The sequence below is a fragment of the Mesocricetus auratus genome, unplaced genomic scaffold (assembly GCF_017639785.1).
Source record: "Mesocricetus auratus isolate SY011 unplaced genomic scaffold, BCM_Maur_2.0 Super-Scaffold_100008, whole genome shotgun sequence".
Taxonomy (NCBI): domain Eukaryota; kingdom Metazoa; phylum Chordata; class Mammalia; order Rodentia; family Cricetidae; genus Mesocricetus; species Mesocricetus auratus.
This window is the reverse complement of record NW_024429192.1, coordinates 48,063,477-48,076,760: the sequence shown is the minus strand read 5'-3', so window position 1 is coordinate 48,076,760 and position 13,284 is coordinate 48,063,477. Positions and strand designations below refer to the sequence as shown.

Sequence of the window (13,284 nt, the reverse complement as noted above, 5' to 3'; positions counted from 1 at the left end):
AATCCAACTATATGCCATCTACAAAAGACTCATTTTAGACCCAAAGAAACAAATAGGTTAAAAGTGAAATGATGAAAAAATATTTCATATAAATAAAAGCCCAATGAAAGCAAGGCTAACTATAGGAATATCAGATAAAATAAACTTTAGTAATCTTTACAGGAGACAAGGGACATTTTATATTAATAAAAGGAAAATATAAAAATTATAAATACTCATAAACCCAAATGTCTCTTTGGCCATCTGTTAACAATCAAAATACATGAAATAGAAGCTGGAAGATTTGAAAAAAACGCATAGGTAGTTGTACATTTAGTTGGGAACTTCAATATCCCACACTTAGGAGTAAATAGACTACCCAAGTCGAATGCAGGTAAGGAAGGTATTTATTGTAATGAGCCAACTAGATTCAAGAGACAGAGACAATATTCCCTTTGGTCACAATGGGGTAGTTACCAGTCATTAGTGAAGTAAAACTGGAAAATTTACAAATATACATATATACACATATATATTACAAATATGTATACTCAGCTAACAAATAAAAAAGTCACAAGAGAAATTGGAAAATATTTCAAGGCAAATGAAAATGGAAAAACAATAGTGGGAGCCATGCTATGGGAGAAAATTATAGTTATAAGCGCTTATGTTTTAAAAAAAACTAGAAAGGCTCCAAATCAATAAGCTAACTTTACAATGTAAGGAACTTATAAAAATTAGATTTATTTTACTTTATGTGTATGAATGATTCGCCTGTACATGTGTATGTGTACCACACATGTCTAGCATCCTCCAAGGTCAGGAGAGGGTGCCGAATCCTCTAGAACTGGAACTACAAACAGCAATTAGTTGTGACAGGTGCTGGGATTCAAATTCGAATCTTCCCCAAGAATAAGTGTTCTTAACCACTGAGCCATTTCTGAAGCCCCACATAAGAAAAATTAAAGGACCAAATTAAATCAAAAGCCAGCAGTAGAATGAAATAATAAACATCAAATCACATATAAATAAAGTACAGATCTGTTTTAAAGTTGAGAAAAAATAAAGTACAGAATTGTTTTAAAGTTGAAAAGACTAAGAAATGGGCAATTTTTATTTAATGCATGTAACTTCAGTTTTACAGGATGAGAAGAGGTAGATTAGTGATATTTGTGCATTATAAATTTATTTAATGCCACTAAGCTGTGCATTTAAAATGATTAACATAATGGATTTTATGTTATGTGTATAGTAGCACAATAAAATGTTTTAAATAAAAAGAAATTGTTGTTCAGTGCCTACAGGCAGATCTATTTTACAAGCTTGTTCCTTGTATGGTTGCTTCATCACGTATAATGAATAGAAGGTTATTTTGTTAGAATGCGAATTCTGCATTCAGTAAGTTTGGAATAGAGATCAATATTCCCTGTTACTTACAACTTCCAAAGTGGCAGGCGTTGGTGGTGCACGGGAGGCAGAAGCAGGCAGATCTCTCTGAGTTCGAGGCCTGCCTGGTCTACAGAGCGAGTTCCAGGACAGCCTCCAAAACAATACAGAGAAACCCTGTCTCAAAAAACCAAAACAAAACAAAGAAAACTTCCATAGTGAAGCTGATCTTGTTGGTCCTGGTTCATGGCCCATGTTTTGAATAACGAAGTTTTATAAAATGAATGAAGGGCAAACAGTCGTCATCTAAGATAAAAGCCATACACCCCAAAAAAGTAGCTGGCAGTTGCCTCAAAATAAGACAAGATGCGTTAGAGTCTGAAATGGGTTCTCAGTGCTGAATGTCTCAAGTTCTATAAATAGTGGGTCTCAAGTTACCTGCTATCTATTCCTCCATAACAAAATTATTTGCTTAAAACAACATCAAATACTTGCTCATGAACTTGAAATGTGGGCAAAGATTTACAGGGGTACCACACCTCTGCTCTGCACCACACCAGTTTGGCCCAGTCCAACTGGGAACCAAAACAACCACTTTTAAAAAAATGCTTTATTCACAATTTTTCATTTAAGCTATGAGCTCAGTCAGGATTATGAGACAACAGCCGTAGGTCCTCTCCACACAGCCTTCCAGAGTCACTTCAGCTCTCCTGTGTCGTAGTGGCTGAGTTCCAAAAACATGCGTCTAAGGAAAACACATAAAAAACACATGATGTTTTTATGACCTGGGCTTGGATATCACACAGCATCACTCCGGCCATGTTTTAGAAGTGGATAAGATTATAGAAGAAGCCTGGATTTTCCTCTTTGTGGCAGGGTAAAAGTCTGGAAGAACATAATGGGTGAGGTCATCTTTGGAAAACATGATCAACTATGTATCTCTCTCTCAGAGGCCCCAAATTCAGGTCCCAGCACTTACATTGGGCAAGTCTCAGCTACCAGTAACTCTAACTCCAGTGGATCTGCTGCCGCTGGCCTCCAGGGACACCTGTACTCACAGGCACGTGAAAGAAATATCTTAGAAATATACACAATTTAACCAGTGAGATTGCTTAGTGGGCAGTGCACTTAATTAACAAGCATGACAACCCGAGTTCCACATGTGGAACCCATGTAAAGGTGGAAAAAGACAGCTGACCTCACAGTGTTGTATCTGATCTCCGCACATGCTCCATGTCACATGGTCACACGTATGCATCGCACACATACTTTCCCTCTCTTGCACATTCGATCACACGCAAGTAATAATTTTAATTATAGGAAAAAATTTCTCTAATTCTGGATTGTCCTCATTTCCATTTCTGTGAGTTTTGGGGAAGAAGAGAGAATAGAAATTTAGGGAATTAAATCAAAATACAGTAGACATTAAGAGAATATTGGGAGAGTCATAGATTACAAATGGAAATCAAGGGGAACAGGTTGAGAAACTATAACAGAAATTTATGGCATAAGTGAGATTTAAATACATAGGAAGTTAGATGTTACTATAAGGACAAATGCCATCCATTCATTTCCTACTGCTCCTACTATTTCCTGCTCTGTTTAAGGGTAAGGGGATATGAAGCAGCTTGACTAATCCTTCTGCTATTCAATGCCATTTTCTCACAGAAAAAAAAAACAGGACTGACACTCACCCTGGACAATAACAAATGAGATGGGTTAGTTTTCTTCCAAAAACTGGAAGTATATAATATTTACAGTCAGCCGGGCGATGGTGGTGCAGGCCTCTAATCTCAGCACTGGTGAGGCAGAGACAGGCAGATCTCTGTGAGTTTGAGACCAGCCTGGTTTACAAGAGTCAGTTCCAGGACAGCCTCCAAAGCCACAGAGAAACCCTGTCTCGAAAAACCAAAAAAAATTTTTTTACAGTCACAGTGAATTCCAGAGTAAGACACAGAGTTTTCTTAGACAGCTCCTGTCTTAGGGGTTTTATTCCTGTGAAGAGACACCATGACCATGGCAACTCTTCTTAATTAGGGCTAGCTTACAGTCCAGAGGTTTAGTCCATTGTCATCATGGTGGATGGCAACGGAGGCATGCAGGCAGACGTGGTGCTGGAGAAGGAGCTGAGAGTGCTACATTTAGATCTGCAGGCAGCAGAAGCAACTGTGTGTCACACTGAGCATAGCTTGAGCAAGAGACCTCAATGAAAGACTCCACAGTGACACACTTCCTCCAACAAGGCCGCAACTCTTGATAGTATCTTCCCGTGGGGAGCATTTTCTTTCAAACCATCACAGTTCCTACCTCAATGCCTCGTCACAGAGGACAGGAGAGCTGAAGTTGGGGGGAAGTCATTGTACTGCCTGGATCCATACCTTCTTTGGCCAATTTGTCTTCTTGAAACTTCTGAGGCCAGGCATGGTAGCACATACCTATATAATACCAGCATATGGGAGGTATAGGCTGGAGTACTTTCTTGTCAGACCATGTCTCAAAAAAGCAAAGCAAACCAAATCAAACAGTACAGACTGGATGGGATCTTGTGGTGATTTCACTGAAAAACAAATAGGTAGTGCTTCAGACTAGGTCTATGCTCTTCCACTTAAAGTCATTGTGATGATCAAGTCATATTTACATTGAGAAATGTCACTTACAATGAGATGTAGATATATAATGAGATAATGAGATACGTGATGCCCCGTGTTCATATAGGATCCTTACACTGACCCTGCTACACTGTCCTGGTGAGTTCTGTGATGGTTTAAAGACCATGAGAAAGTCATGTTGGACTAATGGTTGGTGCCCAGGGCAGCTCTTGCTGGACTGTGACCCTAGAGTAGCATTTCAAAGACCCAAAGGGTATTTCATCCTCAGCCTTCCCCTATTTCCTTTGAACAACACCCCTGCTATGTCCTCACTCTGCTTTTGAACTCTCAGCTTCCAAAGTTAACGATAAAGCTCCCATTTGCCAGTCCATGAGATTGTTGTAGTCACGCAATTTTGAAGGTTTCCTGGAAGAAAGATGAGAGAAATGAGCTTAGTTTTCCCTGATCTCTGCCCAGGCATATCTGTTCTGTGGGCGTCTGGAGATCTTCCCAGAAAGAAGATCTCAAAGTCCTCAATGCCAGTCATGAGTAAGAGTTTCATTGAAAGAGAGAAAGGGGGGGGGAGAGGAGAGAGAAACCTCTCCAATGCTCCAATGCAGTGATAGGAATGAGAAGTACCAAGTTGGTTAACACTGGCGATTGTTTATCTCTACCCTCACTGAAGACCTGAGAGAAAGAAGAGCCATCTCATTTACTTCCTTTCCCTTGAAATTCCTGCACCAATTCCTCTCATTCCCCCCAAGGACTCAGTACTGCTATTGGGAATCAGCTGCCTGAGATTGAGCTGCCTGCCTAGGACTACAACCTTGGGCATGTCAGGTAATTCCCCTGCCTTGTGCATCTTATAGAATAGATTGAGAATATTTTATCCCTCTTTATCTTCCATTCAACTTTACCAAGGACAGTCACTATGAAAGTGCTAAGGAAATTCCCTCCCAGTGAGGTTAGTCTGTGTTTTCAATAAAGGTGTCAAAATGAGACCTTTCCTTCTACATTCATAAATCATCAGGGCAACACAATTATTAGGCAAAATGTATACAAATGTAAAAAATAAACATAGGTACCTGAGTGACCTTTGGGGGTGGGGGACAAGCAGTGAGACAGTGTTTCTCTAGCCTTGACTCTCCTGGAAATCATTATGTAGCCCAAGCTGGCCCCAAACTCAGGCAATCCTCCTACATCAGCTTCCTAAGGGATAACACTATAGATGGGAGATACCATGCATGACTTATTTTTCTAGCTCCTGTGATAGGATACCTGAAATAAAGAAAAAAGGAAAAAAAACTCCCTTGGGCTCATGGTTCAGGAGACACAGTTCATTATTCTTGTTGGGAATGATGGTGGGAGCTGCCACTGGCTGGAGCAGCAGAAACCGGAATCAGCTGGCTACAGCCTGTCAGCAGTCAGAAAGGACAGAGAACTCTGGGAAGAACCAGGCATAAGCAGGAGCTCCTAAGTCCCGCCCCTACTAACCTACCACCCTGACTAACCTACTTCTTCAAACAAAGCCTTCCTCTAAAAGCCTCATAGTCTCCCAAAACATTGCCACGAGCAGGGACTAGTGTTGAAACACACAAGCCTAGGGGGATCATTTCACATCCAAACCATAAAAACAGGACACTGGAAGGCAAGCCTATAAAGGCAAAAAATGAACAATATGAGACTCTGGATTCTTGAAATATCTCTGCTTCTCTTGTGTACTATCCTCTTAAACCCTGGTTCTGTACATCAGACAGGACAAGTTTGTGCCCTATCTGGTCTCCTGTCCCTTAACTTAAAGGAAAAAGAACCTGAAGGTCCACAGTTGACAGTTGCAGTCTCAGGGCATGCACTATCTAGGTGTGGTATTTCAGTAATATTATGAGCATCCTTGCATACACCAGCTAACTCTCCAAACCTCTTGTATGTTTGCTACAGTCATTGTAGCAAAACTCGGTGGACTAGATGGCTTAAACAAGAGGAACTTATTTTCTCACAGTTTGGAGGCTTGAAAATCCAGACCGATGTGTCATTGGGCTTGGTTCATCCTGAGGTTCTTTTCCTTGGCTTCCAGTCAGCCACCATATCTGTGTTTCATTCACTCTTTCCTCCATGCACTCTTGCTGTCACATCAGTCCTACTCACATAGAGCTTACACTGAAGACCTAATTTTAATTTAGTGAATAATTTGGAAAAACCTTATGCTCAAATCTAGCGGCATTCCAAGGTTAGGGCTTTAACACAAATGCAGATGGCACAAATTAGCTTACAATGGAATCTGTAAACTCAAGTGGAGGATATAGACAAGAACATCACTTAGACAATATTTTCTAAACAAGCCATCATACAAAGATCATATCATCAATATTGTTACTTTTATGTTGCTATAATAAAACACCACAACCAAAAGATGCTTATGGAAGAGTTTATTTATGGTCCCAAAGAGGTAAGAGTCCATCATGGCAGAGAAAAACAGAAGCAAGAGGCAGGCATAGCAGCAGAAGAAGAAGATGAGAAATTATATATCAAACACAAGCAGAAAGTAGAACTGGCCCTGGTGGGTCCAGACAGCAATTTTACAGACAGCTCTCAGCAAATAGTATATGTGGTTGCCACTGAGAGAAAGCCATAGTGATTTCTGATGGCTACCCTTTGGTCTTAATTAGAGTTGCTGTGAGGAAACACCATGATGAAAAGCAAATTGGGGAGGAAAAGGTTACTTTGGCTCACTCTTCCAGGAAGTCAGGACAAGGCAAGTTACTGGCTAACTCAACCTGATTTCTTATAGAACTCAGGACCAACACCCAGAAATGGCACCATGCACAATGGTCTGGGCTCTCCCCTATCAATCACTGTGGAAACCTACAGAATTGATTCCATTTCATTTTGATTTAAGGTCAGAGAGTCTGAGTCTCTAATTACTCCTGTGAGGTCAAACAACAGTATGTGTGGCCTAAGGTGTGGCTACTGTGTGTCTTACCTGGACAACAGGAGGTCGGCCTAAGATGTGAATGCAACAGGACTCTGCATGTCCTGGCAAAACAATGGAATACTTAACTCAGGATAAGGTTACTTGATGTTTTGGATATTGAGAAGGTAAATATGCTTTCTTGTTCTTTGTATCTTGGTAAAGAAGTCTTTTACCTTCTCCCCTTCTTTTGATGGAGGTAGAAAAAGACTTTGAACAATAAACATGGGTGCTTCAGTACTCACCGAATGTCCTTTTACTCTATTTCCTGTCTCTTGTCTAATTCTTCCCTCAATCCACACTTCTCCTTCTAAGCAGGACAGACTAGCCTGCAGGACTGGACAGAGCCCCGCCCCCTCACCCTCTGATCATGGGTTACTAGAAATTACTAATTAAGAAAATGCCCTACAGGCTTGCCTACAGATCAGTCTTAGGGAGGCACTTCCTTTAATGAGGTTTACTCCTCTCAGATAACTTTAGCTTGTATCAAGTTGACATAAAACTACCCAGCACAGCAAGTGAATTTGCAAGTCAAGCATGAGCTCTCAAAATCTGTCTCCAGTAACATAATTCCAGCATCAAAGCCAAACCCCTAAGTCTCCCCCAAACAGCTCCACCAGCTGGAGCCCAACTGTCCAAATATCCAAGCCTATTGAGGACATTCCCCTCTCAAAGCAGCACAATTATTATTACAGCCATTGTAACCACTTTTCTTCTGAAATATTGTCACTCATCTCAGGAAACTAAGTTTTTCATCTATAGTAAAATCTTACCATAGTAGGTTAGAGAATTAAGATGATTAAATCCATTTGCTAGCTAAGTGACCTTCATAAATTGTGTTATTTTTGTATGCCTTGATTTTTTTCAGTCTTTAATGAGGCAGGGGAAAATAATGTCTACTATGTAAGGTTGCTGAAAGGATTAAGAGAAGCAGTGAGGGCTGGAGAGATGGCTCAGCTATTAAAGGCTAGGCTCACAACCAAAAATATAAAAGAAGCAGTGAATTAATAGTACATGCTCAATAAATGATGGTTATTGCCCCGAATGGTGTTTAGATTTGTGGCTCCATCTCTCTTAGGCAGTAGAGGTCTCCATCATATCCAATGGGGACTCATTTCTGTATGAAAGTAGTCACTCAGTTCAGCTTCCAAACTCCATGGCAGAGAAACTAATCAAAGAATCACAACCCTGTCTGAAGGTAGAAAAGTCTGGAAATAAGAGACTAGGAAGTAGTTAGGCTCCCATGACAAAGAGTTACTTGAAGAGGTGGACATTAATGAAGAGTATCTAAGGTCTAGTACTGATGTCCACTCACACTACCCTTAGTTGTATCTCAATTAGCTCATATGTCTAGAGTTTAAAAATTAATGGTAAGAAAATAGGAAGGAAAAAAACATATGCCATGGACAAGCAGAAAGAATGAATTGACAAGTGTTTGTAAACTTCTGTGGAAACAAGAAACCCTGCTAAATAAACATTTAATATTGCTCACAATATTAGCTGGCTTCTTCATCGTGAGCTGTATCAGTGCCTCAGTGTTTCTCCTACTGCAATACATTCCCTTTAACCTCCTTTTCCCAGACAGCACACACTTCCAAATTTAATTATTCTGTCAATTGTGTTTTAAAGTGTACTGATTTCCATTAACTGCTTGTGGTATCCATTTGTTGATCTTTTCCTTCTGAACCATATCTTCACACCCACCAAAAGCTGGAAAGGCAGTTAACGCTTTTGAGGACAGTGAGTTAGTCAAGAGAAATCAACGCATAAAGGTAAAGGCAGTGGTAACACCGGGTTTAAAAAGAGCACTGAGGGAGAAATACACGTACTGAAAAGTACAGTACTGAAGCAGGTCGAGCCACGGAGGGGAGAGAGGCAAGCAGGGTGGAAATCCAGCTTGCAACACTTCCATCTCTCTCAGCACCAAGGACAGAGCTTCTGAGCCGCTAACCCAAACAACGTTCAGTGGGGTCCCTCCCAGAGGCTCTAGGGAACACGGGTGCCTTGGCAAAGCAGCTATGAAACAAGCAGTGAGATCTGATAGGAAAGCTGCAAGAGTAGTTCACAAGTAATTTCCACCTCAGAGGCAAAACCAGGTGATTTTCTTTCTGTATGGAAATGATTCCATAGTTTCTGTGTCCTGGGAAAGGCAAAGTTTGCTTTGCTTCCGTGTGTCTGCCATCAGTAAATGGCTTCAGGAACTGAGGTGCTAAACTCTACGGTCTCCAGACACCAGAAGAAATTTTCAGGGTAAGTGGATTTTTCTTTTCATTCCTAATTTAGTGGAAGATTATTTGATTAGCTTGGAATGCTTTGGTTCTCTAAGAACATGCATTAAATCTCCGAGCTACTCTGGGTTTAAAACATAGAACCCCGAGGAAGCTGTGTTCATTTCATTAAGGGGTTGGAGCTGCTCTTTTTTTACCCCAGCCCCCAAGTCCAACTGTGTCCTGATGGGCTCTAGAATCTATATCAAAGCATACATAAAAGACAGAAAATAAAAACCAGTAATTATTCCTGGGAGTTGTAGGGAGGTTGACTGTATTCCTCTTAAGGGTTTTACCTAATTGTCAGAGTCTGGTATTTTAAACTCCCCATTTCATCACCTCAGTAATGCAGGGCCGAGGGTTTAGAGCAACTCCGTTTTCAATCTATTTAAAGTCAAGCTGCTCCCAAGTCAGAATCCAATTATCACAACAGAGATATGTAGTTCTTGAAAGGATGACTGTGTGTGTTTTCTCCAGTGATGGTATATGACTCGGAAGAAGTCATTGTTTAACTGTGGGACTTCCATTGCTTACCGTGGCTTATTGGGTCAATAGAGTTTGTGTAATTAGGCACTTGTGCCACTTAATGCATCTAGTTTAATCTAATACCATCTCGATGCATGCACTAACAGTAATGTAGCAATAGCAAAATGAAACTCAGATGCTAAACACATTCTGCATGCCTGTTTGTACTTTACAGGTAAAGTCCTTTGCTTACTAATACTACAAGGTCAACTCTCTGCCCTTAGGCAAGAATGAAAGACAGACATTTGACCTGGCCTTGAGATCTTGTAGCACCCAAAAGGAGAGATAATGTGAAATTCCTACTCAGACACTTGTTTATTTATAATTGGGTATATAATTATGGCTAATGGTGGACAAGTGTATTGAGTAAAGTAAATATAACATCCTACCAGAAGTCTCCTTATAATCAAACAATCAATATGTCAAACATCAAATAGAGTCTACCCAGTATAAGATTTAATTTCTAATGCACTAAGGTTTGCTATCCATTAATAGTGACTTGGTCTACTGTATTTCCCCATTTTATCTCTGGTTAGGATCACAAAATCATCTGTTTTGGAAGATTGTCAAAGAAAGTAAGCATGCTTTATTGGTCAGGTTCAATGAGAAAAAAAAAGAACTGTATTATGCTAGCTTATGGATCTCAGTAAAACCAACCATGGCTTTTCCTCTGTCTATGTATCAACAATGTAAATATATCCAAATCTTTAAATATGCTATATACTTCAATGCACTTGTGAATCTTCATTATGAAATGAATTAGAGAGCAATTTGCAAGAATAAAGCACCATAGAAATGCTAAAGACTACCTCTAATAATAATGACAATATAACTCCCACCGGCTCTGTGAGCAGTGCACACCTGCATTGACTTTAAAAAGCTGGGTAAGGAGACGTGCACAAGCTACTCTGAACATACAAGATCTTCACATTATCTCCACTTCAGGTTTGTCTGCTTCACCTCCATCATGGAGGACTTCGGGACAGAAGTTCTGGGCTCAGGAACTTGGGTTGAATCAATTTCACCTTTCACTGGTTTATGGTCTCATTTAGAAATTAATCTTGCTGTGACCCAATCTCTTCATCTAAAGAATGGGGAAGATAATAACACCTACTTTATTCTTCATATTGTCTGGGAATTTCAATACGATAAGGCTTATAAGTATTAGCTGTTAAAAGTATTAATTTTATCAGGCAACTGGAAAGTCTGAGTTGAAGCAAAGGCTAGAAAAACTGGACACTGGAGCTCAGCATGTTTGTTAGTGAAAAGACAACAGATGTCTGGGACCTCGAATGTGAAAGCTGATATGTCATGGAAGTCACTGATTCATTCTGGCTCAGGGAAACTCCACCTCAACCTAGGAATGACTCCCAGCATCGATTTCTACCATATAGACATACTAAGTAGGTTGTGAGTTTTCAACTTGAGAAGCCCCAATCAGAGGTTGGCTCACACCATACACTGTGCAATCGTTGGCAGGGAGAAGGAATACAAACAAGAATTCATTTTCTCCTGGTTGAGGAGAAATGAACCTCTTCAATGTGTATATGCTTATGTCCTTTCCTCGGTGCCTGGGTTTTAAAGATTTTTGGTCCATGGTCATTCTGCCCCATTGTTGTTGGCCTCTAGTGAGAGTGTCACAGCGGAGAGGATGTGACAGAACAGATTGTTCATTCCATGGAGATCAGACAGAGAGTCACACTGTATGATCTTGAGAAAGTTGCTGAACCTTTCTGTGTCTCTGTTACAATACTTAAAGGGAAAATGCCCATATCTTCCCTCAAGAGATACTGTAAACATTAACAAATGTCACATGGGAAGTATTAGTGTCTGCCTCGCACAAGAAATATCCCAGAAGTCCTTGTCTTTGGAAGGAGGCTAAATACTCAAAGTATTTGGTTTTGTTATGTTTGGGGTTTTATTAATTCATTGTCTTTAAGGAAAAGGAGCAAATAGTTTAATCATGTAAATTTTTTAAGTATTTCTTTTAATTTTGAGATTATAATATAAACTCATCATTTCCTACTTCCTTTTACTTCCTCTAACCCCTCTGACATTTCTCTCCCTTCTCCCTTTACTTTCTTTTTCTCTCCAAAATTCACAGCCTCTCTTTTCAATAATTATTGCTATATGCATCTGTGTACATGTATATATAGCCTGCTCAGTCTGCATAATGTTATTTGCATGAGTGATTTCAGGGCCGACCATTTGGTATTGGATAAACAATTGGTGTGTTCTTCCCTGGGGAAGACTATTTCTCCAGCTCTCAGCATTCGTTGGTTGCCTAGCGCTCCTTGTGTAGTGCTGAGGCCTTGTGGGCTTTCCCCCCATCCTCTTTGGCATGCCTATTGTAGTCCTCTCTCAGCTCATGTCAAACAGTCATGTTGGTGAGACTTTGTGTGTGAGACCTTGTCCAGGAGCCCTGAGGAACTGAACATGGGCAAAGCAGGATATACGTCCCAGATAAAGAGAGCTTATCCATTCTGTTCTTCTGGCTTTTAAACTACATCGCACAAACATCCTAAAAAGGCTAGAACATACCAAAAAGACCAGGATGAATCCATACTTTATATGAAATTCAATCTTCTTAAAATTCATAAGCAATGTTGTATGTAGTGTATCTTAAGAGACAGAGGCTAACAGTAATCTTCTAGCCTTTGTCCTCCCCCCCACCCCCATGGTATTTGTAATATATGAGCACATGTGTGGTACGTGGTACAGAAATCAAAAGATGTCAGATGTCCTACTCTGTCATACTCTGCCTTACTCCCTTGAGTCTCTTCATTGAATCTGGAGCCACATTGGCTGACAGCCATATACAGATTTCTAACTGAGTGTTAGAGATTTGAACTGAGACCCTCAAGCCAGCCCAGCAAATGCTCTTCCCCACTAAGTCAACTTCTCAGCCTCCCTTCCTTACTTTCTCACCTTCCATATACTCTTAACTCCTACCATTCTCCGTCGCAGTCACGAGTAATCTCCTAGTCAACAAGTCCATCAGGTGACTGGCAGCTTATTTCTTTCCTTTGCCTTCTCACACCTTCTGGTTAACATTAAAAGCTGCACACTAGGTCTCACACTGGAGCAACACTTTTCCAGTGGGAGAGTATTTTGCTCCTTCCCCCATTTGAGACTGAGCAGCATCCAGTCTTTGGCTATTACAACTAGTAGCTAGATCAAGGACACTGTTAACCATCAACAATGCATAAGACTTCCTGCAAAACAAAGAATTATCTGCCCAGTTGTACAAAGTGCCAAGGCTTTAAGCATATAATTGCATTTGGTCTTCACAATAACCCTATGAAGTAGGCATGATTTATCCTCAGTCTGCTGATGAAACAACTGGTCTATCATGAATTATTTGGAGAGTGATTATTAAGTTAATAAATTCTTCAGACTCCCAGCTTCATCCTAAGATGAGTTTACTATCTGTTAGCACATCTATCAGAAGGATAAAGAGGGGAAAAATGACCCAGCTCAGAGTTGTATAAGAAATCCTCCTTTAAAAGGAAAAAAACTCAAAAAGGGGAAAGAAGTGGAAATAATTAGCCAAGAGGCAGGGAGCTATGTA

General features: G+C 40.3%; 1 protein-coding gene across 1 annotated transcript in view; it reads left to right on the top strand.

The window, feature by feature from the left end:
• The first annotated feature begins 8,749 nt into the window (after window positions 1-8,749).
• Drd3 (dopamine receptor D3) overlaps window positions 8,750-13,284 on the top strand; it is a 56,740-nt gene continuing 52,205 nt past the window's right edge. The window contains exon 1 of the mRNA XM_021229872.2: window positions 8,750-9,171. Coding sequence (XP_021085531.2) covers window positions 9,110-9,171 — 62 coding nt within the window. The 5' untranslated portion in view covers window positions 8,750-9,109. The remainder of the gene's footprint in view (window positions 9,172-13,284) is intronic.